At 33.4% G+C, this 26,638-nt stretch overlaps 1 protein-coding gene across 6 annotated transcripts in view; it reads right to left on the bottom strand.

Moving 5' to 3' along the window:
• Nucleotides 1–26,638, bottom strand: part of LOC117325651 (transient receptor potential cation channel subfamily V member 6-like) — a 34,067-nt gene that overhangs the window by 3,177 nt on the left and 4,252 nt on the right. For 2 of the 6 annotated variants that reach the window (XM_033882040.1, XM_033882043.1), the window contains 18 exons: nt 23,044–23,183; nt 20,958–20,969; nt 17,181–17,204; nt 12,209–12,501; nt 11,730–11,880; nt 11,312–11,476; nt 10,928–11,037; nt 10,056–10,143; nt 9,784–9,815; nt 9,105–9,196; nt 6,702–6,834; nt 5,585–5,662; nt 4,613–4,752; nt 3,806–3,981; nt 2,284–2,367; nt 1,654–1,814; nt 1,105–1,220; nt 643–844 (listed from right to left, as the gene is read on the bottom strand). In XM_033882040.1, coding sequence (XP_033737931.1) covers nt 643–844; nt 1,105–1,220; nt 1,654–1,814; nt 2,284–2,367; nt 3,806–3,981; nt 4,613–4,752; nt 5,585–5,662; nt 6,702–6,834; nt 9,105–9,196; nt 9,784–9,815; nt 10,056–10,143; nt 10,928–11,037; nt 11,312–11,476; nt 11,730–11,880; nt 12,209–12,501; nt 17,181–17,204; nt 20,958–20,969; nt 23,044–23,183 — 2,197 coding nt within the window. Of the gene's footprint in view, nt 1–642; nt 845–1,104; nt 1,221–1,653; nt 1,815–2,283; nt 2,368–3,805; nt 3,982–4,612; nt 4,753–5,584; nt 5,663–6,701; nt 6,835–9,104; nt 9,197–9,783; nt 9,816–10,055; nt 10,144–10,927; nt 11,038–11,311; nt 11,477–11,729; nt 11,881–12,208; nt 12,502–17,180; nt 17,205–19,293; nt 19,315–20,957; nt 20,970–23,043; nt 23,184–26,638 lie in introns of all 6 variants that reach the window. The other 4 variants (XM_033882044.1, XM_033882042.1, XM_033882041.1 and 1 more) reach the window with 4 other exon arrangements.

The raw sequence follows: 26,638 nt of genomic DNA, 5'->3' as shown, positions 1-26,638 counted from the left end.
TATTGTATGGTGAAGTATCATACCTTATTTGTATGATGAATGATCATATCTTAATTTGTGTGGTGAAGTATCATACCTTGATTTGTATGATGAATAATCATACCCTTATTTGTATGGTGAAGTATCATACCTTATTTGTATGGTGAAGTATCATACCTTGATTTGTATGGTGAAGTATCATACCTTTATTTGTATGGTGAAGTATCATACCTTGATTTGTATGGTGAAGTATCATACCTTGATTTGTATGGTGAAGTATCATACCTTGATTTGTATGGTGAAGTATCATACCTTGATTTGTATGGTGAAGTATCATACCTTTATCTGTATGGTGAAGTATCATACCTTTATTTGTATGGTGAAGTATCATACCTTGATTTGTATGGTGAAGTATCATACCTTGATTTGTATGGTGAAGTATCATACCTTTATCTGTATGGTGAAGTATCATACCTTTATTTGTATGGTGAAGTATCATACCTTTATCTGTATGGTGAAGTATCATACCTTGATTTGTATGGTGAAGTATCATACCTTTATCTGTATAGTGAAGTATCATACCTTTATATGTATGGTGAAGTATCATACCTTTATCTGTATGGTGAAGTATCATACCTTTATTTGTATGGTGAAGTATCATACCTTTATCTGTATGGTGACTTTTTTCATGTCTTCCTCACCCTCTTCTGTCATGTCATCATCATAATATTCCTGGAGAGGAGAACAATTCTTCCCAATATAGTCTAAGAATTGATTTCGTGATTTCGTTGACATTCCATCCCAGAAGTTTAGACATGTTATGGCCTTCTGCATGATAGCATTAGCTTGAGCATTGTCATACACTCTGAAATTAAAATCACAAAAAAGTGTATTGTTACAAGAAACCTCAAGATGACCAATACACAACACTCAGAACAATGAATTGTCATATACTCTATACAAGTAAGCACAACACAAAGAATGAAGTTCAAATGAAATATCCCCGGTGTCTCTACTTTCTGTCAAATATCGGATACATAACCTCATACCACAGTAATGGTAATTTACTACTGACAATGCTATCATTACCCACACTGAATCCTCAAGTATAGAACTAATTCTCACCTCTGGAAGGTATCAGATAGGAGAGCGATGAACAGGTTGAGACAGATAATGGCCGACAAGGCCAGCCATGTTCCAACCAAAATGTCTGTCATGACTGGGTCAATCAATTTCAAATCCTGTGAACAAATATCATCATTGTATAAAAAAAAAACACTAACTGAGCTGAAAAATTAAATTTATCTTGAAACAATGCTTCTCTATTACTTAATGTGTCACAGTGTGGAAATATCTATTTTTACCATTAGGAGTTATTTGTAAGACTGAAAACGACATTGGTCACATGTTCATTACCTTGTTATAATTATAGACATTTACATAATGAAAATGCATATGGCCGTCTTAACGATCACATCGTTGTAAAATACATGACTTATTTCTGTGTAAATTAAACAAAAATTGACCTAAACGAGACAGCAAAAGATGTAGGAAATGTTAACTATGAGCATTGAACAGCTTGGCTGTGGTGTTTATAGTCAAGATAAATGACAGAACAACAGATAAAAGTATACGTAGTTAAATTCTAAAGTAACGCCCACAAGCTGTACTAACATCGTATTGGTATTCATCCACCAGTGTTAGACGGAACATCGTAAAAAGGACAGCATTAAAATCCTCGAAACCAGCTACAGTAATGGTGGCGTTGGCATTAGGATCATGTCGGTCTGCATACGCTACACGTGTACCTCCAAATATCATCCAAAAGGCACACACTGAAATCAGAGAAAATAAGCTTTACATTCAAATGACACACAATAAATTCAATGAAAGTATACTCTACCTTCAAAAGACAAATACTGAATAAAGCAAAAACCTCTTATTATATTATCTCAAAAGTGAAATAAAATATCTAAAGTATAAATATAAAATTTTAAAGATTATACATTTTTAGCATAACAAAATGGATGCTTCCTTTTAATTTTGTCCTTTAAAATCTCTTTTATGACTAATGTGATAAAAAAAGTATCTCAAATTTGCTTTATTTTGATATTTCAAGAAACTTGTCTCTTAGTTCAATATTTTACTCAACCAGGCTAGCTTCCATCATAAAATCTGAATATGCAATATGCAAATGCCTCGGCAAACTTAAATGATTTAATTTGTACGACAGATTTAAAACTGGTGGTAAAGGTTAGCACTGACTTAGCTGAAGATTACCAGAATATAACCAGTCATACTTACCATATGGCAGGAAAAACTCGAGATAGAGGAAAGCAAACCTCAACAGATCATTGAGCATGTGGCTGAGGATCACAATGAAAGGCCCTAGGCAAAACAGAAAAATGAGAATGTTATAAAAATGCTGTGTTGGTAATCCAGAGGCAATCACAAGTAAAATAATGATCTCTTTTTTTTTTTTTTTTTTATAATCTTTTTTTTTTATTCAAGATCAACATTTTAATTTACAATACAATTTCCTAATGCAATAGGACTACCATTCAACACTCATCTTGCATACACAATAATTCCACTTCCACTTGCATACACAATAATATAGACAACTGTTATAAATACTGGAATAATATTGAATATTAAATAAAGTCTTTTGAAATATAAAGTTTCAATTATACTACTATTTATCATATTTTCTTGAATTAGAGTCATGATACACAATAAAACCATCAGATTTGGAATATACAAAACTGTGTTATTAGATTTGAAGTGTAATTTGGATGAGCTCATTACAAATGATTCCATCAATAAATATAAAATAAAGGGAAATAACTCATTCTTTCTACATATTTCTTACATACAAATACTGATAATCTTGCTAATTTTAGATTAAATATACAAATGACAGTATTTAGTTGCTATGAGATTTGAAAAGAAGGAAGAAAAAAAAAAAAAAAAAACTACATATATACATGTACAATTAACCGGAATAATTAAAAGTACTGTAAAATTTTATTAAGTAATTTTACAAAAAATCATATATTAATTTGAATTGTTTAAGTACCAGATGCATTGTAATTAGGTTATAGTTAATCAGAAAATAATTATCTCATGTAAACTCTGTTTTATCGCAATTGCACACAAGGGATCTTAGTGTAGGAGAATCTGGAGTACCCAAAGAAAACCCATAAGGTCATGCAGGTGACTATAAACCTTTTACACCCAAACTGGGGATTGAACCCTGGCCACCTATACTACTATAGGTAAAAGGTAAGTGTGTTACCACTGTGCCACCCGACCACTCTAACATCATGTACTAATATGATATTAACTTACCTATAGTGAGAAGGGACGAGCAGACTAACTTACCTATGAGTGAGAAGGGATGAGCAGACTAACTTACCTATGAGTGAGAAGGGACGAGCAGACTAACTAACCTATGAGTGAGAAGGGACGAGCAGACTAACTTACCTATGAGTGAGAAGGGACGAGCAGACTAACTAACCTATGAGTGAGAAGGGACGAGCAGACTAACTAACCTATGAGTGAGAAGGGACGAGTAGACTAACTAACCTATGAGTGAGAAGGGACGAGCAGACTAACTTACCTATGAGTGAGAAGGGACGAGCAGACTAACTTACCTATGAGTGAGAAGGGACGAGCAGACTAACTTACCTATGAGTGAGAAGGGACGAGTAGACTAACTTACCTATGAGTGAGAAGGGACGAGTAGACTAACTTACCAATGAGTGAGAAGGGACGAGTAGACTAACTTACCTATGAGTGAGAAGGGACGAGTAGACTAACTTACCTATGAGTGAGAAGGGACGAGCAGACTTGGCCAGTCTAACCCACAACAAAATGATGGTTATGGCCATCACACTGATGTGTAAACGGGCCAGGTTCTCCGAGTGGTGAATGATATCGACCAGATGTGTAATTATCACAAAGAACAGGAATCCATAGCAGACCCAGTCAAATACATTCCTACAATGGACAATGTTACATAACAGATCCAGTCAAATACATTCCTACAATGGACAATGTTACATAGCAGATCCAGTCAAATACATTCCTACAATGGAAAATATTATATAGCAGATCCAGTCAAATACATTCCTACAATGGACAATATTACATAGCAGACCCAGTCAAATACATTCCTACAATGGACAATATGACATAGCAGATCCAGTCAAATACATTCCTACAATGGACAATATTACATAGCAGACCCAGTCAAATACATTCCTACAATGGACAATGTTACATAACAGATCCAGTCACATACATTCCTACAATGGAAAATATTACACAGCAGATCCAGCCAAATACATTCCTACAATGGACAATATGACATAGCAGATCCAGCCAAATACATTCCTACAATGGACAATATGACATAGCAGATTCAGTCAAATACATATTTACAGTGGAAAATATTACACAACTTATTATCTTTGCTGAATACTCTCCTTACTGACTTTAGAATATAAAACAATAGATAATTTTTAAGAATCAGTAAGGTATCTTTTAAGGAATATCTAACAAAAAAGTTCAAACACACATTCTAAAACCTTTACTAAAACAGTAGCAGTCTCAATAAAACATCACTCACCAATAATCTTTAAAATATTTTGGAGACATTTTATCCAAATCTCTGAGCTCAGATTTCAGAAAGAGTTCTTCCTCAGGCCAGCGTGGGTGACAAAACTCTAAATCTTGCTCTATATCTTTCATTCTTCTGTTTTCCCATGCCTGTTAAGAACAAATCATTTATAATTGATTAAACTTATGTTTATTGATTAAAGATAACTTTATAAGTGTCAACAAACAAGAGCGATAAAGTAGTTGATGCTGTTGCCCAGTTATAAAAGTTATGCATAGATATACATATACATATAATGTATTTTATTCATAATAAATCAAATGGTCTGATCCTTTGACCTTATGACTTAAAATTATATGAATTTTGCATTCAATTGTGAAAAACGTAACTCAATTGCTGATAGACGTGTGAAAACTGGTGTTAAAAAAGTGACCTTGCCCTTTCATCTTTTGACTGAAAGCAATTTCAAAGTACCGGGTAATCTGTTGGCATGGAAACCATGCATGTAATTTTCTACCTTATAAGACTGATTGGATTTTATTTGTCTGTGTAAGAATAAAGACATGTGGACAAAAATTATAGCTATGCTACAGACCTAATATCAAGTCCATTGGCCTCTTGGTTATTGACAAGTGATTTGAAGAATTTAGCCTATTTGACCCCTGTGACCTTGAATGAAGTTCAAGGTCATTTATTTGAATGAACTTGGTAGCCCTTCACCCAAGCATGCTACAGATCAAATATTGGGTCTCTGGGCCTTTTGGTTATCAAGAAGAAGTTGTTAAAAGATTTTAGCCTATTTGACCTACGTGACCTTAAATTAAGATTAAGGTCATTCATTTGAACAAACTTGGTAGCCCATCACCCCAGCATGCTACAGGCCCAATATCAAGTCCTTAGGCCTCTTGTTGGACAGGTGAGCTAAAAATATTACCTTTTGTTGTCTAACAGATTGTTCATATACAGAGATAAAAATGTTACCTTGTGTCGCCGAACAGAATGTCTGTATTCATTGATTTCCTCTACAACCTGGTAAATGGTGAAAGCAACGGCTGCCACCTACAAATAAACATAAATCACAATAAAGTATTCATCACTCTCCCAACAATAACATGCTGATTATATTTATTATAAAGGTTTCATACGCAAAATCAATATTGCATTGTCACACTATTGCATTGCCACACAATAGTGTGACAATGTCAACATGTGAGAGATAAGGCTGACAACAACGAGTAGACTTTGTTAGGTTGTGTAACAGTATTAAAACAAGTGCAATCAACGACTGCGAAAGCTCACCGGCGGCAGCAAGCACACTATGCATTCATTTTTTATGTATGTATAAGCATGTCATTTAGAAATTGTATGTCACATAATATCGCTCCTAGACCTCTAATGGATGTATAAACCAAATAAGAAGGGTGTGGACTTACAAGCTTTTCAAAACTTAAACCCCCAAAATCTTAAGTGAGTTTTTGTGTCAAAGTCCTCAAAATGGTAAAATGCGAAAATGCCCATTTTTTTCTGCATGATTTGCCACAGCATCACTCCTGGATCTCTAATGAATGTATAAACCAAATTAGAAGGGTGATAGGTGTATACTTTTGGACTTACTCCCAAAACTTTAAAGTGAGTTTTGGTGACAAAAAAGTTAAGTCCACAAAATGGTAAAATGTGAAAAAATCACATTTTTTTTCTGCATAATTTTGCCATAACATCACTAATAGACCTCTAATAAATGTATAAACCAATTTAGAAGGGCACGAGGTGTATACTTTTGGACTTACAAGCTTTCCAAAAACTTACTCCAAAAACTTTAAAGTGAGTTTTGGTGCCAAAAAAGTTAAGTGCACAAAATGGTAAAATGCGAAAAAATCACAATTTTTGTCTGCATTATTTTGCCATAATATCACTCCTAGACCTCTAATGGATGTATAAACCAAATTAGAAGGGTAGGAGGTGTATACTTTTGGACTTACAAGCTTTCCAAAAACTTACTCCAAAAACTTAAAAGTTTTTGGGTGGGACGCCGACGCCGACGCCGGGGTGACAGCATTAGCTCTCGGTTACTCGTAACTGGTGAGCTAACAATACTGACCAGAAGTACTATCCTCCACCAATGGTCTGGCAGAATGTAGTGATGACGTTCGTTGTACTCCACCATAACACCCAGCACTGACCATAGTAAGATGTACACTAAGTTGAGGAAGAACTGGACATAGGCACGCCATCTATAACACAAAGAAAACATGCTCTTATTATCATGTTAGTGTGGTGGTACGACACAGGGTACGTGACCAGAGAGTCGCTAGTTTGAGTCCCGCATACAGGTGCTGTGTTGTATCCCTGAACAAGATACTTCACTCAGTTGTGTTCCAGTCGACTCAGCTGTAAACGAGTATATGGTAAGGCAGTGCAAGAAATTTCATGTGTAAGCTGAGAGTGCTGAAATGACAGTGGCTGCTTATGCTCCCCGGGGAATTGAGAAAGACACCAAATAACCAATGGATGATAATTTGTGAACCGCTATGTTGCTGTGAATTAGCAGAATATAAACTCTAAATTATTCTTAATATTAATTTTAATTGCATTATCAGTTGTAGAGTTTTCATGAATTTTTCTCAATATGATCAAGTTTAATTATAATAATCGTAATTAGGTGTCATTGTCAACAAAAAGAAAGTCATTGGCCTTGTCACAAAACCATGACCACTTTCAATTATCATGACTTAAACATAAACAAGAGTTGTTTATGAAATGAATGACGGACCTAGAGAGTTATGCTGCTTTTTGATGTACCTTGACAAAGACTTTCAAGTCTGTCTGTATAGATAACTATAGTCTGTCTGTATAGATAACTATAGTCTGTCTGTATAGATAACTACCCGGTATAGTCTCTGTATAGATAACTATAGTCTGTCTGTATAGATAACTATAGTCTGTCTGTATAGATAACTATAGTCTGTCTGTATAGATAACTATAGTCTGTCTGTATAGATAACTATAGTCTGTCTGTATAGATAACTATAGTCTGTCTGTATAGATAACTATAGTCTGTCTGTATAGATAACTATAGTCTGTCTGTATAGATAACTATAGTATGTCTGTATAGATAACTATAGTCTGTCTGTATAGATAACTATAGTATGTCTGTATAGATAACTATAGTCTGTATAGATAACTATAGTATGTCTGTATAGATAACTATAGTCTGTCTGTATAGATAACTATAGTCTGTCTGTGTAGATCAACTATAGTCATGTCTGTTTAAGATAACTATAGTCTGTCTGTGTAGATAACTATAGTATGTCTGTATAGATAACTATAGTCTGTCTGTATAGATAACTATAGTCTGTCTGTATAGATAACTATAGTCTGTCTGTATAGATAACTATAGTATGTCTGTATAGATAACTATAGTCACTATAGTCTGTCTGTATAGATAACTATAGTCTGTCTGTATAGATAACTATAGTCTGTCTGTATAGATAACTATAGTCTGTCTGTATAGATAACTATAGTATGTCTGTATAGATAACTATAGTCTGTCTGTATAGATAACTATAGTATGTCTGTATAGATAACTATAGTCTGTCTGTATAGATAACTATAGTCTGTCTATATAGATAACTATAGTCTGTCTGTATAGATAACTATAGTCTGCCTGTATAGATAACTATAGTCTGTCTGTATAGATAACTATAGTATGTCTGTATATATAACTATAGTCTGTCTGTATAGATATAGATAACTATAGTCTGTCTGTATAGATAACTATAGTCTGTCTGTATAGATAACTATAGTCTGTCTGTATAGATAACTATAGTATGTCTGTATAGATAACTATAGTATAGTCTGTCTGTATAGATAACTATAGTCTGTATGTATAGATAACTATAGTCTGTCTGTATAGATAACTATAGTCTGTCTGTATAGATAACTATAGTCTGTCTGTATAGATAACTATAGTCTGTCTGTATAGATAACTATAATCTGTCTGTATAGATAACTATAATCTGTCTGTATAGATAACTATAGTCTGTCTGTATAGATAACTATAGTCTGTCTGTATAGATAACTATAGTCTGTCTGTATAGATAACTATAGTCTGTCTGTATAGATAACTATAGTATGTCTGTATAGATAACTATAGTATGTCTGTATAGATAACTATAGTCTGTCTGTATAGATAACTATAGTATGTCTGTATAGATAACTATAGTATGTCTGTATAGATAACTATAGTCTGTCTGTATAGATAACTATAGTATGTCTGTATAGATAACTATAGTCTGTCTGTATAGATAACTATAGTCTGTCTGTATAGATAACTATAGTCTGTCTGTATAGATAACTACCTGGTATAGATAACTATAGTCTGTCTGTATAGATAACTATAGTCTGTCTGTATAGATAACTATAGTCTGTCTGTATAGATAACTATAGTCTGTCTGTATAGATAACTATAGTCTGCCTATGACAACAGTCAATAGGGCGTTACCTTGCGAATCGACACCACATGAGGCTGATGAGTCTGGAGAACACAAGATGCATTAGCAAATCATACTGTTTATAGTTGACAGCGACTTGTAGCTGCAAGAAAAAAGAAACAGGATGTTAAAAAATGTATATGTTTTTAAATGGTGAAATGTATGAATTCATCAATAACTACCGAGTTGATTATGGAGTTAAAGTACACTAGTAAAAAAAAACATTGTAAATTAGGATGTGTTATTACTATCAAATGTGATTTCATTTATTTTGATATTCTTAGATTTCATGGTTTTCACTACTGTAGAAAGAAATGATTCAACAGACCTCTGTCAAAGTGACATATTCTGCACTAAAATGTAGAATTGTTAATCAAAATGTCCCAAAATAAATCAATAATGAGATGTCATTATAACAAAACCTACCAAGTTTTAAAGAAATTTGTCTACATGTGACCATGCAGGCCAGACTAAACAAAGGGCAAAACTCTTTCAAAATTAATTAACTACATGTCAAGATAATAAACCCTACGACTCTCAAAGACATCATCTATTCAAGAGAGATCCCTGGACAAATATTTATGAGTGACCAAACCTTTAGTCTTTAGATTTTGATTTTTCAGGAAAAAAAAACTATTAATAAGCTACATCAAATGTGTTGTCGGTTACATGTAGATATACTATACTTACAGGAATCTGCGTATCACCATTAGGATCAATAGCTGTGGGATAAGTGTATTAAAAAGGGTTAAATATAAGCATTGATAGTTTGCAATATACAGTACATCAAAATAATTTCAATCATGGTTTTCAGCTAATTTCTTGTTTACACATACTTGTAGAATCATTTAATCTTTACAAAGAAGTTGGTATATACAGACACATCAAAGATAAGATATAATAACCCTAAAAAGATTTTAAAATATTTAATATTTAACAGAAGCTATGCAGTAATAACCTACCCCTGTCCTGTACCAGTAAGTGGAGGTAGAGGTACTGCGTCCTGTTGGGGCGGTCTGTAGAGTGGTACTGGGACAAAGCATCATATGCCTATAAAAAGACAATTTTCATGATAGTTTTGGTATTTTATGGAATTTCACTAAACAGAAAACTGTTTGAACATTCAGATCTCAGGTCGGTAATCTGTGACTGAAAACATGTTCCACTATATCACACTTTGTTTATACCAGAAACAGGCCAGAGGAATTGTGGGTAGTGATGTGATTGTGGATGGTGATGTAATTGTGGAAAGTGGTGTAATTGTGGTAGCAACGTAATTGTGTGTAGTGACGTATTTGTGGGTAGTGACGTAATTGTGGGTAGTGATGAAATGTGGGAAATGATGTAATTGTGGATAGTGACGTAATTGTGGGTAGTGATGAATTGTGAGAAATAATGTAATTGCGGGAAGTGATGTAATTGTGGGTAGTGATGTAATGGTGGAAAGTGGTGTAATTGTGGATAGTGATGTAATCCACGTTTTTTTATAAAAGGAAAGTTTTTCCTGTCAGTATAAATTAAGTGGCAGACAGTAAAGTCAGCGTAGGTGGAACTTCCCGCCCACAACAACAAAACAGCTAAATTAGGATGACATTTGTTGGTCGGTTTACCCTGTGGGACAGTGTGGGTGTGGTGTTTAGAGGACGTGAGGAGGCCGGAGGTCTGGTGTCTCCAGTCCTATCCATCTGGTACGTCCAAAGGGCCAGTCAGTCCCCTGGGATGGACATGGGCATGGCTAGGTGGACCTTCTCGGTCCAGTATCAAACTCCATATGTAGTATTACAAGTAAGTGGTACATTCCAAGCTATATGATAATCTCATGAGACATACTAACCACAGGAGGCATCTTGTTGATCATCCAGGACAGGATCTTGTTTCCCTTCAGGTCAGAGTTGCCTACCCTTGCTTTCTTGTCGAGGAGCAGACGGGCACTCTCACTCCGGTCTGTCAACAAATAACAACTATTGGTAAAATAATGTCGCATATGTATAACGGACTGGTTTATTTTATCTTCTAAAACAATAATATATCATCATTCAAAATAATCCTGCAAAATATTTGATTAACATTACAATATTTTGTTTTCAAAACAATGCAAAATAATTTTGAGAACATCCTTATCCATGTTTTGAAATATTTCAACCACTGCAATTTATATCAATTTTGGAAAAAATGTTGAATTCTTTCCTGTCAATCTAAGACAACACCAAAGACTTACCAAGCTCTGCTGCAAGGTGGAGAGGTGTTCTCCCTTTGTAGTCCAAGTCTGTATCATAATTGGCGTTCTGGTTGATCAAGGCCTTCAGAGATTCACATGCATCATTTTTAGCCGCGAAATGGACAGGGGTTTGATTCTCAACCTTAGTTTTGGCATGAATATCAGCTGTGTAAATAGAAATGGGGAACAATGTGAACATTTCACTGTACAAATATATGTATATTAGGATTACAAACAAAATCTTCACCTAATTAATATTACATTAAGATATTTTTTATTATATGTTTTAGTAAAACTTGATAAAATTTTGAAGGAATGTCAGTAGTAATACAAATGAACATATCTTTTTTTTTTTTTTTTTTAGATGTCTATGTCTTATATTTTATTTCATATGTAAAAGTCCTTAAACAGAACCTACCATCATTTTCTATCAGTAAGTTCACCATTGCGGGGTAGTCGACAGCTGCAGCCACATGAAGAGGTGTGCGGCCATACTTGTCGGCCAAGTTTACATCAGCTTTTTGCTGTATGAGAAACTTGGCCACATCTACATGCCAAGTTCGGGCTACCTATATCAAACAAATGGGGTCTAATTTAGAAGCATCAATCTACATTTGTATTTTTCTAACCTAAAATGTCAGCTTATCTTAGTGATGAGCCAACTCTAAAAGCTGAGTTAGAATGAGGCAAAGTTTAATTAAATATGGAATCTACACAACTGTCTAACTTTATAAGATAAATAAACAGATTTATGAAAATAGTAAAAATAAATGTACATTGTATGTAAATATCATAGTTGATGTAAGAACCAGAAGTTATGACTTCCAATATAAACCGTTGGATGATGCCAGGCGTTCCTGTCAAGATAATTTTTTTCAGAAAGATAATTGCACTAACCTCGTGTAGGAGTGATTGGCCATGTTTGTCTGTACAATTTATCTGGGCACCACTTTTCAGCAATGTTTCCACGAAGTCCAGATCTATCATCTCCGTAGGATTTTTTGATCTGCCAAGTTTAGCGAAGTAATCAATAAGGGATCGATTGCTTGCAGTTGACATCCGTTTGGTTTCATTTTTCTGGATGCCAAATACAGAAGAAACAACAGTGTCATTCTTGACAAATCTATCCTCGATATCGTCCAATCCAATCCCTCCTGTGTGGCGGTCTTCATTCTCGTCATCTGCTCCCACTATATGGATACAAAACATGTTAACGGTGACAAAGTGTTGAGGTAGATCTACATGAAACTTTACAAATTTTACATAACCGTTCTAATATTGCTTATTAGAAAATGAGATTTTGATGAAAATTTTACACATTTAATTTTTCAAATACTATAAAAAATAACAGATAATGTTAAATAACATAAACAAAAACGTTTTAAGTCTTTAATTCATCCGTGAACAAAGCTAAAAAAACTTCCATGAAAAGTCTACGAAATAAAATGCATGCTGAATATCGACAAACATCTACCCATTCACTGACTGACAACAAACATGCATGTAACAGTACAATGTATATCAGCTTTCCAATACGTCCAATGTACTGAATTATGATAACTGCTCAATTTAACATTACAAATGTACTAACATTAATAAGATTTGTGCATGCCACAGAGAGTATGTTGTAGTGCTAATTAAATTATCATACAGGTGAGAATTGTTGCTGCTGTTTATAACTGTTTAATACATGTATAGATATAGATATAGATATATATATCAGCAGTATATGAAGACAAATCAGTACATACATACAAATACAAATATTGCCATAGAGATGTTACTCAGTACTTACAACAGTTAAAGGTATGACAATTGATGATGTCAACCTCCATCAGTGTTCAGGTAACATTAACGAGAGGCCTTACATTCTACAACATTAGCAGCCAGACAGTTCTGGTGGCTGAAGAGTTCTGGTATCTGGCCAGATATAGCACAAATGATATTTCCTTCCCATAAACATCACTTATCTACAGTCATTGTTTTCACGGTTTACCTGGGCAACAACACCCCTCCAGGACTTCAGGTGCTCCAATTATTATGGAGGAATAAAAACAGGATCCAGCACTTATCAATACAAATCAATAATGACGCCATGACAGCCTTATTAGAAATTCTAACTGCAATTTTTGGTATATAATTCATGGTCTTCTCTACTTTAACAATGGTCAATCAACCCTCATTTAAAAAGTCAGTCCCCTGAGAGTCTCTGAGGTCTCCCGTGGTCTCCCAGGGCCTTATAGGGTCTCCTAGGGTCTCACAGGACTTCCAGTATCTAACAGGGTCCTGTTGGGTCTCCCAAGGTCTCATATGGTCTCTCATGGTCTTGTAGGGTCTCCCAAAGGTCTCATAGGGTCTTGTAGGTTCTCCCATGGTCTCCAAGGTCCCCCAGGGTCTCATATGACTCCCAGTGTCTACCAGGGTCTTGTTGGGTCTCCCAGGGTATCTCAGGGTCTCCCAGGGTATCTCAGGGTCTCTCAGGGTCTTGTAGGGTCTCCCAGGATCTCCCAAGGTCTCACCATTTACTTTCTGTATACTGATTTCTATTCTTAGATAATTTACACCTTTATATAAGGTTAATTTGATCTGTAACAAATAGTGGCATTTTATATCACACATCAGCCCCCACCAGCTAGCTTATCAACAACCACATTTCTATCTACCATTTAGGAACTTCGGACAGATTATAACCAGTGAACTTTTAACTATTACGTTATTCAAAAATCATGCTGAGTTGATCTATAGCACTTTAATATCTATATATAGTTACTTGTTAAAAAATTGTAGCAGTTGATCATGACCTTTGAACTTTATAATTAATATATTTTAAGGTTGTTTGGGGATTTATGGCATGTAATAGAAAAATGAATTCAAGCTGATGGACTTCTTCACCTCACTAACACCTCAACCATACACTGACACGTTATGTTCCTGTGACATGGAAGGATCAAGTCCTTCCACGACAAATCCCTGGAAATATGGTGGTCAAAAACTGACCATAGGATAGTCTGATCCCAAGAGTGGTGCTTGGGTATATGACATTCCTAGAATGACTAAATATAGGTTGTGGTGATATAATTTTGGTTTAAACAACACAGATTTGATTTGGTGTGATCTCCCTATATCTGGGATAGATATTGACAACAAAAGTGTAAAGGTCAAATGAAGTGGTAACTAAACATCAGGCACACTGTATCCCCACCACTTGTAACATTGGGATGATAAATCTCCATATATGGTCAGATCCTGTCCCAAAACCCATTATGAATAAAGCCATCATTAGCTGTGGTATTCAGCATTCACTTTACCTTGACTCTAGCCTGCTGAATATAGTATGAAGCTGTCTGTACAAATCGCTATAGATCGTCACAGAGTGAAGACCATACAGACAAATCGCTATAGATCATCACAGAGTGAAGACCATACCGACAAATCGCTATAGATCATCACAGAGTGAAGACCATACAGACAAATCGCTATAGATCATCACAGAGTGAAGACCATACCGACAAATCGCTATAGATCATCACAGAGTGAAGACCATACAGACAAATCACTATAGATCGTCACAGAGTGAAGACCATACAGACAAATCACTATAGATCATCACAGAGTGAAGATCATACAGACAAATCTACTTGAAATAGCATCTATAAAGCACAGAGATTGTATGGTAAATCTTCACTTTAAAATTGCATAATAAAGCTTCATGTATCAAAAATTTAGTCAGAATTCTCTGATTAATCATTCATAGGCTTATTCTCCAGCACTGAAAATGATACTGCATCACGCATTATGGTTAGTAAATCTGATAAACAAGTTGGAATTATTTAAGCACCAATATATAGGTACTAACTCGGCAATTCTGAATGGATTAACAGGGGCATGTAAAGGTCCTCTGTACGAATAAGTATGAACATGCAGAAATAAAAATATGTCATAACCTAAAAATTTTAAGTTTTGATTATGTGTAAATTAAAATAACAACAAATATACGTGTGACAAATATATTATTGTCACATAATGCATGCATGCAAACTGGCTACAACATATTGTGTGCTGGTCAAACATCCATATTGGTGTGCACTGACTACCTGTAAAGACCGGGGGGTCACCATCACTCAAGCTAGTAGTAGTAGTGGTAGTAGGGGCTGAAATGAACACTTTCTATATCAGACTTAACTTATACTACAGTCATAATTTCAGGCTATGGGAAAATAATTCCCTTTTCCTCTACAACTATAAACTACACCTGTTGTAACCAGCATTTCAAATCTAGTGACAGCAAACTTAATTTGCACATTTCAAGTCACAAAAGTTGAAATGATGATAGCAGTTTCTATAAGTTGAGTTTTAGGTCAGAAATATTTCATAGAATGATGAAAACATGTATATACTGGTACATATATATACTTTATACTACTATATATATTTTTATGATTTTTTATTCTAAATTATGCTAAAGGGTTCTAAAAATATATTGAATATTTAGGTAGCAGTGTACAGTAAAAATGCCCAATTTTGAAAAATATGACACATGTCTTAGATATGTAAACATTGCCAGTTAACCCTACATATAAACTCTAATAAAGTATATATATTTGTAATCTGTACAACATTTGCAATTTTAATACAGCTCTGAAGGATAAGTTAACTGATATTTTCTGTGATTTTTAGAGCTGTGAATACCATGGTAACAGCTTAAAAAATGCTCAAAAATTGCAAAATATTATGATATTTGACCCAAAATAGCACAATTCTCTACACAATTTTTTTTCTGAAACCTATTTAAAGTTAAATATCTCTATCCCAAAGACAGAATTAATCTTGTTTTGACATATGTTGTAAATTAAGTTTTTCCGCTATCTCACCTTTACTGTGGGCATCCATTTTTCGCTGTAGGCAAAACTAAATTTCCTGTGTAAACACACTTGCGGAAAATCCGGAAATTTAAAATCCGGAATCAATTTATTAATTTTTGTTTTAACAAATGTGATGCCTGTATGTACTTCTTCATACTGAATATACCAATTATAGTGTACATTTATTTTTTTCATTTTTTATGCATATCATAATACAGGAGTTATTTGCTTAACAAAAAAATTGCCCATGGCCAGGCTGTCTTACTGTAGTGTGCTACCTATAGGCCTATTCACTATATACCATAATGGGATATATATATTAGCATTGGGATACATGCATAATCTAATCATAGTCTAAATCGTACTAAATATACTGCGGGAACATGTCAATCAACCCAGAGGAAAAGGTACGAACATGTATGAAGCATGCAACTAATTTGCAGGTGCATTGCAGAACAGGTGATTGCTGTAACTATAAGGCTCTTATCAACTACATATAGTTCTGTTATCAAGATTATAGAGGCCAGTGTCTCTGTGACAACTGGAAGTGTTTACAGTAAGACAGGACATGGTTCTATATTACTACAAACTTACACAAATGTAAATGCACTCATGTATAATCACCATATATTTTTTATATCCGGTCACAAACATGTTGCTTAGCAACCTTCATATAAATTAACTTTTTAGTAAGATGAATTTCATCAAAATTTGATATTTTAAACTACATGAATATTTTGGTAAGATGAATTTTCTTATAATTGGATTTTTAATTTAAGCATATGAATTAAGTGCATTTGGTTCAAGTTGTCATGGCAAAACTTCTACTTGCACCAGCTACCACCCAATAAATCGTATGGAAATGTCTTACTTCATACCCCCATATGATACACTTTTTGACCATGTAAATGTTTGGGTGAGGTGCAAACAGAAGTCTTTATCATTGAGGATTTGAGTATCCTCCGTAGGTTAAGAAGCATGTCTAATACTCTGGTCGCTGTACTCACCACCACTAGTAAATGAACTAGGTCCTGATCAGCATAACAAATAAAAGGAAGCAAATCAAAGTTAGCTAAAATGGTGAAAACGTGTGACACACAACAGCAGCTCTCTGTAGGAATAAAATGTTTAAATGATCTAAATCTTCCTTCGTAATTCATGATCACACAAGTTGAACATGATATCTGCTTCTGAAATCAAACATGACATTGCAGCAATGAAACTAAATTCAAAGTTCTGGTGACAATGGGACATATGGGTACCCAAAGCTAAGCTGTTACTCACTTTGCTTACATAGCTAGATATTTTCTTCTAAACCTGGTAATAATCTTTTCGTATTCCATGTTGATAAAACCTCAAAAGAAAAGTCTCCTATTTGTCAGTTGTAGCTCTACTAACAGTATAACTAGCTGTGACATTATGATGACTTTGAAAAACTTGCAGTGCATGTTCATTGCAACAAAAACGGTTTATATCATAGATCTTTGATCTACAAGGTAAAGTAATCTGTTCACTAATAACTTCACTCTACAAGTTCCTGAAATATTTCTATATCTAAACAAGAGAAGAGAATGTTTTTACCAAACTTTTTCCAGAAAATATCCATTATCACAGCCAGCTGTGAGTGTGTGGTTTTATTTAGAATACATCTGAGGAACCTGTCATATACTTTTTTAAATAGAAATTAAACTGTCACTGATTAAAATAAATCAATAACTCTCCAATGAAAAACTTGCAGCGTAACAAAAACAGTCTGTGTGATATTTTTCACCTGCAAAGCAAAGCCCTATGTATACCACTTCTCTCTTATCTCCCAAACATACAAGAGTGACAAAGCACCAATAAATGTGTCCACACAGAAAGACAGCGGGCTACACACAGAAAGTCACACAGGAAACTGATATATAGGCCCTTAAAATGACCTGTCATATAGCAAGTAAATCAGTGTAACAGTTGTATCCCATGGTTACCCATCAATACACCAATATGCTGATCGAGTTCCCTGTCTGTCGCACAGAATCCGTTTTTGGTAACTTTCGACTGAACATCATCTTTACTATGTTGTTCAAGTATCACAAAAGGAAAAACTTAAATTTGAATGATAGCCCTCAACCTAGAACTCCAGCACACAACTCCCCATACAACTGCCCCAAACTTCCATCCCAGGCTTTATCCTGAAATAACTCTACCTCCCTATAGCCATCCAACCTCTAATAACCACTTTTTTCAGTTTTCCTGTAATAGATCTTCTAAATAATCTGGTTGCTCTACTTAAGTTTTGTAGAAAGATAGTTACACAATGCACTGAGCATGGAAGGAATCATACGAATGAAAGAATTTTTTGATAATTTGACCTCTGTGACCTTGAATAATTAGGTAAAGTTTAATGAAAATTAAAAACTTTTGTAGCCACTATTACATGCTATTGTTGTACCAAATATCAAGTTAGTAGATGCAGAGATGAAGGAGCTGAAACACTTTAAGGGCACTTTTCCCTTATTTTGAATTTTGGCGGTAAAAACTTTTCTTTTTTCAAAGTGCCGTATCTCAGTCATTTTTGGTCTGATGACTAGATAAATTGCATATTCCATCTCAGTGGAGAATACTTGATTTCAGACTTTGCTTTTTCACCTAATTTTGACCTACCGGTAGTGACATTCTCTGATACCATGGCTCTGATCATGAACTACATAACTCACTGAGCGTGCATGGAATCAAACTTAGGAAATTATGGTCATTCAAAAAACATTCTGAAAAGTTCTATTTATAGATAAGTGAACCTGACCTTTGAACTTATGATCACCAAAACGTTACTGTAGTGATCAAGATGAAGTTCTCAATCAGGTACTAAAATATGAATGTTTTATCTGTTTTCACTTCTGAATGAAAGTATTTACAAGATCTGTGAAAATAAGAAAAATAATAATAGGAAGAAGAAGAAAAAACACTACAAAAACAATAGGGATTTCCATTACCGGTGATCCCTAAATATAAATAAATAACCTACTGTACATATCTGAATAATGTACGGGGACTATGAGACAGGTCATTCTAAGTGGCCCTATAGCAGTCATTGTAGGAAGACTGATCACTCCGTGCTGGGAGAACACGCCCACTTACCCAGGTCACGCATATACTCATCTATTGATAAAGACCAACAGAACATTTTCTACCTGCTGGAGAATATTTCATGTAATCTAACAGTTGTTTAAAAGATTAATTAGAAGCTAAATTGAAACCTGCAGGTCCACAAGACATTCATTACAGTGTACATGTAATACAATATCTAATAATTAGATGATAAATTTGTTCATCATTCAACACTTGGATGTCACACAGCTGGTCACTACTGACCAGTCCATTCAGAGGCCTATTTCCTGGAAATGTCATTAAAATTGAAACTGTTCTAAAGACAAGGATAAGATGTATTTCTGCTGTGAGGCTTCTCTGATCACCAAAGAGTTTAACAGCGTCGTACATGTATGCTAGGTAACTACATTGTGTCAGGTACATGCTTGACATGCAATGTACAACATTTTTTACTCAACAATAAAAAGGTTTCTAGCAAGTGCTCAAAAAATAAAAATTTGCAAACATCACTATATTTCTGTAAATAGTTACTATTGAGTTGAAAGATTCTGATGATTACAATAAAAAATTGTTTTATTTGAATTACATGTAAACATTTCTGTATACAATAATGATGCTTTCCCCTCTACATAACGATAATCCAAAAATCTTACCTTAATGAGCAACTCCAGTTATTACCCTTACCTGATCACTGTTCTATTGTTTAACAAATGAAATTACGTGTGTGTCATCAAAATACAGACAAGTAACAAATTTTGAAAATAGTCACATCCAAATAAAAAAACTAATTGAATCGTCACATCCAAATAAAGGAAATAACCAATCAAATCGTCATATCGAAATATAGGAAATAACCAATCAAATCGTCATATCGAAATATAGGAACTAACAAATCAAATTGTCACATCCAAATAAAGGAACTTATAGCCAATCAAATAGTTACATCCAAATATAAGAACTAGCCAATCAAATCGTCATATCCAAATATAGGAACTAACCAATCAAATAGTCATGTCCAAATATAGGAACTTATTAATTAAATAGTTACATCCAAATAAAGGAAAAGATCATTTATATGCAAATCAAGATGTTGTAAGGAGGTGAATAAGTAATTAAGATTTATTAAATTTGGAATTATAAAACAGAAGAAGAAAAGATAAACAAGTTATTTCTCCAAGAGATTCAGAGACAGGAAGATTTAAAAAAAAAAATTATTTAATACAAGATGATATACAATGTATTGAAAAATGCTTTCCTTGTCATGTACACGTACAGAGAAAATATGATGAAATACTTTTCTATTTAATATCTGCTGCAAATCACTTAAGTTTCCCATAGAATTTTGTGATGAATGCAAAGTTTACGCATGCAAAAACTGATTTATTAAAACAAATAACAACTGAAACAAACTTAGGATATTTAGCTTCTTTAGAAGAAACAGAACAAGATCTAAAGAGACGACTATGATAGTAATTACATAAACACACAAACGAGGATATGAGGCAGTAATACAAGGAAAGGAGTCTAGAGGACATTGAGGAGTTTACTATAATGTATGTCATCTATAGCCGGGACATGATGGATACTCCTCCTCTACCCTCCTCTACCTCCTCTACCCTCCTCTCCTTGTAACACCACTGGACTATCTATACAACACTTTATGGAGGAAAGTATCGGTTACAGTTATTACCTACCTAAAAACTGATCTGTCAACAACAAATAAAGTGGAACATCAAAAATAAGTTTTCCATGGTCATGATATTGCCTTGGTAACTAGTATTGTATACCATTGCCATGGTAACTATAGTATGCCATGCTATTGTCATGGTAACTATAATATGTCATACTATTGCCATGGTAACTAGTATTGTATACCATTACCATGGTAACTAGTTTTGTATCCCATTGCCATGGTAACTATAGTATATGTATGTCATACCATTGCAATCGTAACTAGTATTACTTACCATTGCCATGCTTAATACTAAGGAACCAAGCTTCATTGGTTGAAAGTCACTACATTCGTCTCGGTTCCTTGGTTGAAAAGTATTTCTTAAAATGCTGAAATCTCTGTCTCTTTTCTGTTTGTTTTTTGCTTGTTTGTTTGGTTTTTTTTTATTGCTTTTTTTTTTCAAAATAACAAAATCCGAATGTGTCACGATTAAATCAATGAAGCTTTTATACACTTACGTAAAATTAGGATTATATTGTACAGTGATGTTTTGGTGTATATGTGACAGTAACTACAAGGTAGGATGAACAACAATTTAAAGCCATGCTCTTTCTGTGAATTTACCAAAGTGAGTTTTGTCCCAACAGACAAAGCATGAGCAATGTATTTTCCCCCCCAAAAAAACCTCCCTTGTATTATAAATGTAAACAAAAGAGCTATTTGTGACAAATCTTGGGCGAGTTAACATTGTTCTACTGGCTGCAGCATGGTTTGTTGGTTATACAAGCACAGGATAAGCAGATGTACATAACCTACTATAATGGTAGAGTAGATATAATCAACATATGTACTTTTGTATATCATGATGAAATGTATCAGTTGAAATTTGAATATACATGTATTGGAAAATATTATTGCAGGCCAAAGCTGATTTCATCATAATCTAAAAAGATTTTCTCACGTTATATAATATACTTTTAATACCCACCCAGTTGTTGATAGTAAACAATGCAAAACCAAGCAATTAAAAAATAATACATATGTTGATAATATCTAATTAAAAGCTAAACAATAACAAAATATAAACAAATTCTGTACTTGCAGTATGTCCCAAAATGATAAGTAATTGAAAATTCAGCAGATTTTGAAGTGCAGTTTGATTTGAATATTTTTTTAGCAAACAAAATTTGTTGTAAAACTAATTGAGAATTCAGGGTAAATATATCATATACCGTACATACAATATATATATATATATATATATGCTTGATATCATATAAATGCATAAAAATATATATAAAGCTACGACAAAAGCATATTAACTACTCATTGTTAAGCAGACGTGAGACATATTTCACTATTTACTTCAGTTTGATAAGTTATTACAGAAACCAATGCGATTGTTAAAACATAGTTTTTATTTACAACAGTTTACAGCAAATTTGCTAGAATTTGATTAAAGCAAAGACGATTATAAAATAGTTATTTTACATTCAGTGTTATTTACATCAGGTTTAATAGCAAGTAATTAAATGATTAGTCAACTGAACAAAACAAAATTACTTCTTGAATATTTATTTTATACCATGCACACAAAAATTTACTGACCTGGGTCTGTTATTAGGAGGATGAAATACATTATAAAAATAAGTTAGCATTTTATTTTTTTTATTTTCTAGAAGAAACTTTTCCTAAACGTTTCATATATATTTCATTTATTTATTTTTTCTTCACTGTTTTAGATATTTTAATAAAAATATATACTTAATGAATCTAAATGTTGAATTAAGAATAAGAAATATACAAGTCTTTCAATTTTTAGAAGAAAATACCAGACCTATATTTTTATCATTTCTTTTGATTCAATCCAATTAAAGTAATTAGAGGTTTACAAGTATTAATTTATGAAATTACAACTTATTATACAATTTGAAATCATGCTTAGATATTTTCAAATTGAAAACCAAACTTAACAAAGATCTAGATGTACAGTATACCAGATTATAACAAGTAATGAAGTCCGGTTTGGTAAATCAGGAGACTATAACACAACAATGCATTCTCGACTGTGGTGTTTCTGAAAAACTACTGATATCTCTTGTACTTACTTTTGCGCTCCCTGACACGTTTAGATGTTGCATAAGAACGCCATTTAGACAGACTCTTCTTAGCATCTACTATGGCTGCGATGGCATTCTTCTTTCGACTGGCTTCCTTGACATGGTCTCTGAAGGTATCTAATACTTTACTGAAAAAAGGTGAAAAAAGTCTGTTTAGTAACAGTTACATATGGATCCTTGTTAAGTAACATTACTTGATGTTAATTCTTCTTTTTAGTTAAATTACATTCAGAAGAATCTTCATAAATGATCAAAGGACCACAAGGATGTCTTTTCTTGGAAGATGCTGAGAAATGATTTGCAATTTGCAGATGTACAATTTATTTTGTAGAAAGAGCATTAGTAGATATTTCTGGAAAAAAAAAAGAAGAAAGAAACACACTGGAGATCATCTCAATTAAAACACCAGGGTCTGATTACTATAATATGACCAAAGAATGGTGAATTTTCGGAACCCTTAGTGAGACCCAGACAGTGATACAATGGTGTAGATAGTTCTATTGTCAAAACTCTCAACAATAGTATACCCAGGCAGCTCGACTGCTGATAAAGGCAGAAAAAAAAAAATTTTTAGCATGATAATTGTTTTTATTGTAAATGATCTAGAATCTCCAGGAAATTATGGAGTGCCTACTGCTAGTTTCCCAGAATTGTAAAACAAATATAATACTTAACGTGCAGTAAATTGTTACACAGCTAAACAAATACTATACAGATTTCTACAATTAAGAATATTTTGAATAAATTTTTGTGATTCAATACTGGAATGAAGATTTCAATTCATTGGGTATTGTATCTCATGTCTATAGATGCACTTTAAGAACTAAAATGCAAAATATCAACATGAAATAATCTAAGCTCATATAAAAATCCTTGTTGAAATCCTTGTAACAAACACACCAAGAGTATCATTCCATTTAATTCTATATGGGACAAAACTACAACAGGAATAATGTTCTACCATTTCCTTTGTTAAGTGTCAGACATACTTATTTCTGATCAATTAAATGTTATTCGTAACTGATTTATTTCTGTCAGATTTTATCAGGTGTTATTTACATGCTCACTTAAATATTTAACAGCTGAAAGCTTAAAGTCATGGGTGATAAAATATTTTTAAATGGAGTAGTTCAGTTTATATATACTCAAATAAATTTGTACTTAAGTGTCTGGTAGATATAAGTAAAATACATACAATGTACATTAATATACTCCCATTAGTCATAATCCCAAACACCAGCCAAAAATGAAAATCTGCTTTCCCAGAAATATGATAACCGTACAATTAGAATCAAATACAAGGGGTGGGGGTAGAGACCTTTGTGAAGTTATGCATCATTAATGGCCTGTGAGGTAATGCTTGGACAACATTCGAATTCTAATTTCAGACATTCTAAAACACCTTTTATGACAATCAATAAGTAACTCCTACTACTTATAACACATTCAGCTGTCTAGAAACGGCACTCATATTTATTTCATGATTGAATCAGTAGAAGGGGAGATAATTCTGGTTTTACTGGGATTTTAGTCCTTTTGCCTGGAATACTTATGAATACCATTAAAATCTTATCTTCTTTGATCATTTTGTAAAGCTATCTTGACTAGAAGTAAACTACCATTTACCATAAAATGGTCCACCAACACATGCTCATAACTTTATCACACATTTCTATATGTTGTATTTGGCAATCAAACTTGGTAAACACACAATGAGATAATGATTTTGATATACCTCAGAAAACTAATTTTAATGTTAATGAACTGGTTTAGAATTCATATACCAAAGACATTTTCCGCATTCTTGTTCAAATCACACAAAAAATAAGTGTAAGTCACCACTACAAAGATATGATCGAATCAGAATAAAAACAAGAGCTGTTGGAGAACAGCATAGCTCGTCTCGCAAATGTTTGTCAATAAATAATTAAAATATATTAATTGGACTGGTTTCGCAAATTGCATTAATAATATTTAACTTGTTTACTTGATCAGATTATGCTTTGTGAATTCATGCAATTTTCAAAACCATACAAATTTATATATATATAAATTATTTATTGACAAACCTTCGGGAGACAAGCTATGCTGTTGTAGATTAAATGAATATATTAAATACAAATGTAATTGCTTTTGGACATATTTCTTCAATTTTTTGACAAAATATTATCCTGATGAGAGTTGTCTCCCTTGAAAAATGTGGATCGGTATAAATTGTCTATTGTGAGCATTTTCACATTGTTTTATTTTCAGTTTCACCCCAAGAAGGGATAGTGTAACTCCATAGGGACTCTTTTACCAAATATCAGCACCATAGTACAATTATAAAGTGGTGTATTAATACCTTTCAACACTTGCACCAAAAACTTAATGCAGAAATATTCTAAGTCCAAAAATTTGAAAATTCTGGTTTTTTCCCAAAAAATTTTTAGTTTAACTCCGGCAGGGGATAGTTTAACCCAAGAGGGAGTCTATTACCAATTATCAGCACCATAGTACAATTATAAAGTGGTGTATTAATACCTTTCAACACTTGCACCAAAAACTTAACGCAGAAATATTCTAAGTCCAAAAATTTGAAAATTCTGTTTTTTTCCCAAAAAAATCTTTTAGTTTAACTCTGGCAGGGGATAGTTTAACCCAAGAGGGAGTCTATTACCAATTATCAGCACCCTAGTACAATTATAAAGTGGTGTATTAATACCTTTCAACACTTGCACCAAAAACTTAACGCAGAAATATTCTAAGTCCAAAAATTTGAAAATTCTGGTTTTTTCCCAAAAAATTTTTAGTTTAACTCCGGCAGGGGATAGTTTAACCCAAGAGGGAGTCTATTACCAATTATCAGCACCCTAGTACAATTATAAAGTGGTGTATTAATACCTTTCAACACTTGCACCAAAAACTTAACGCAAAAATTTTCTAAGTCCAAAAATTTTCAAAAATCTGTTTTTTTTCCAAAAAATCTTTTAGTTTAACTCCGGCAGGGGTTAGTTTGACCCCCACAGGGACCATATTACCATAAATTACTATGCCTTTCAACACTTGCACCAAAAATTTAACATTTGGAAAACCAACGCCGACGCCGACGCCGGAGTGACGACATAAGCTCTCACTCTTCTTCGAAGAGACGAGCTAATTATTGAAAAAGGCAATCCCCTGTGATACTACTTAAGGCTCTATCCTGTATAATGTATAGGTCAAACTAGATACTATATGTTTAATATATGTCTATATAGGCATTATGTTGTTTAGTTTCATATCATTGATTATAAGTGACTGATATTGATTTGAATCATTTAAAGTAAGGAATACTAACAAGAATTTGAGCTTTGATTCTATAGACATATACAAAGATTATGAAGTAAGTAATTATCAAACATTGTTGGTGAAAAAAATTAGAGATTCACAAATCTATCATCAAAATTGATCATCATTTACATCATGCATCATGAAATTATTCAAAGCAAAAACTTGTCACCAAAACGATAAATGTTAGCTCAAGCCACCTCAAAAATAAATCATAAACTAGCAAAAACTAGCTAGAAAATGAAATACACATTGTATAAACTAATGACATGCA

Source organism: Pecten maximus, chromosome 4 (genome assembly GCF_902652985.1).
Source record: "Pecten maximus chromosome 4, xPecMax1.1, whole genome shotgun sequence".
NCBI lineage: Eukaryota > Metazoa > Mollusca > Bivalvia > Pectinida > Pectinidae > Pecten > Pecten maximus.
This window is presented reverse-complemented; position numbering and strand designations above follow the sequence as displayed.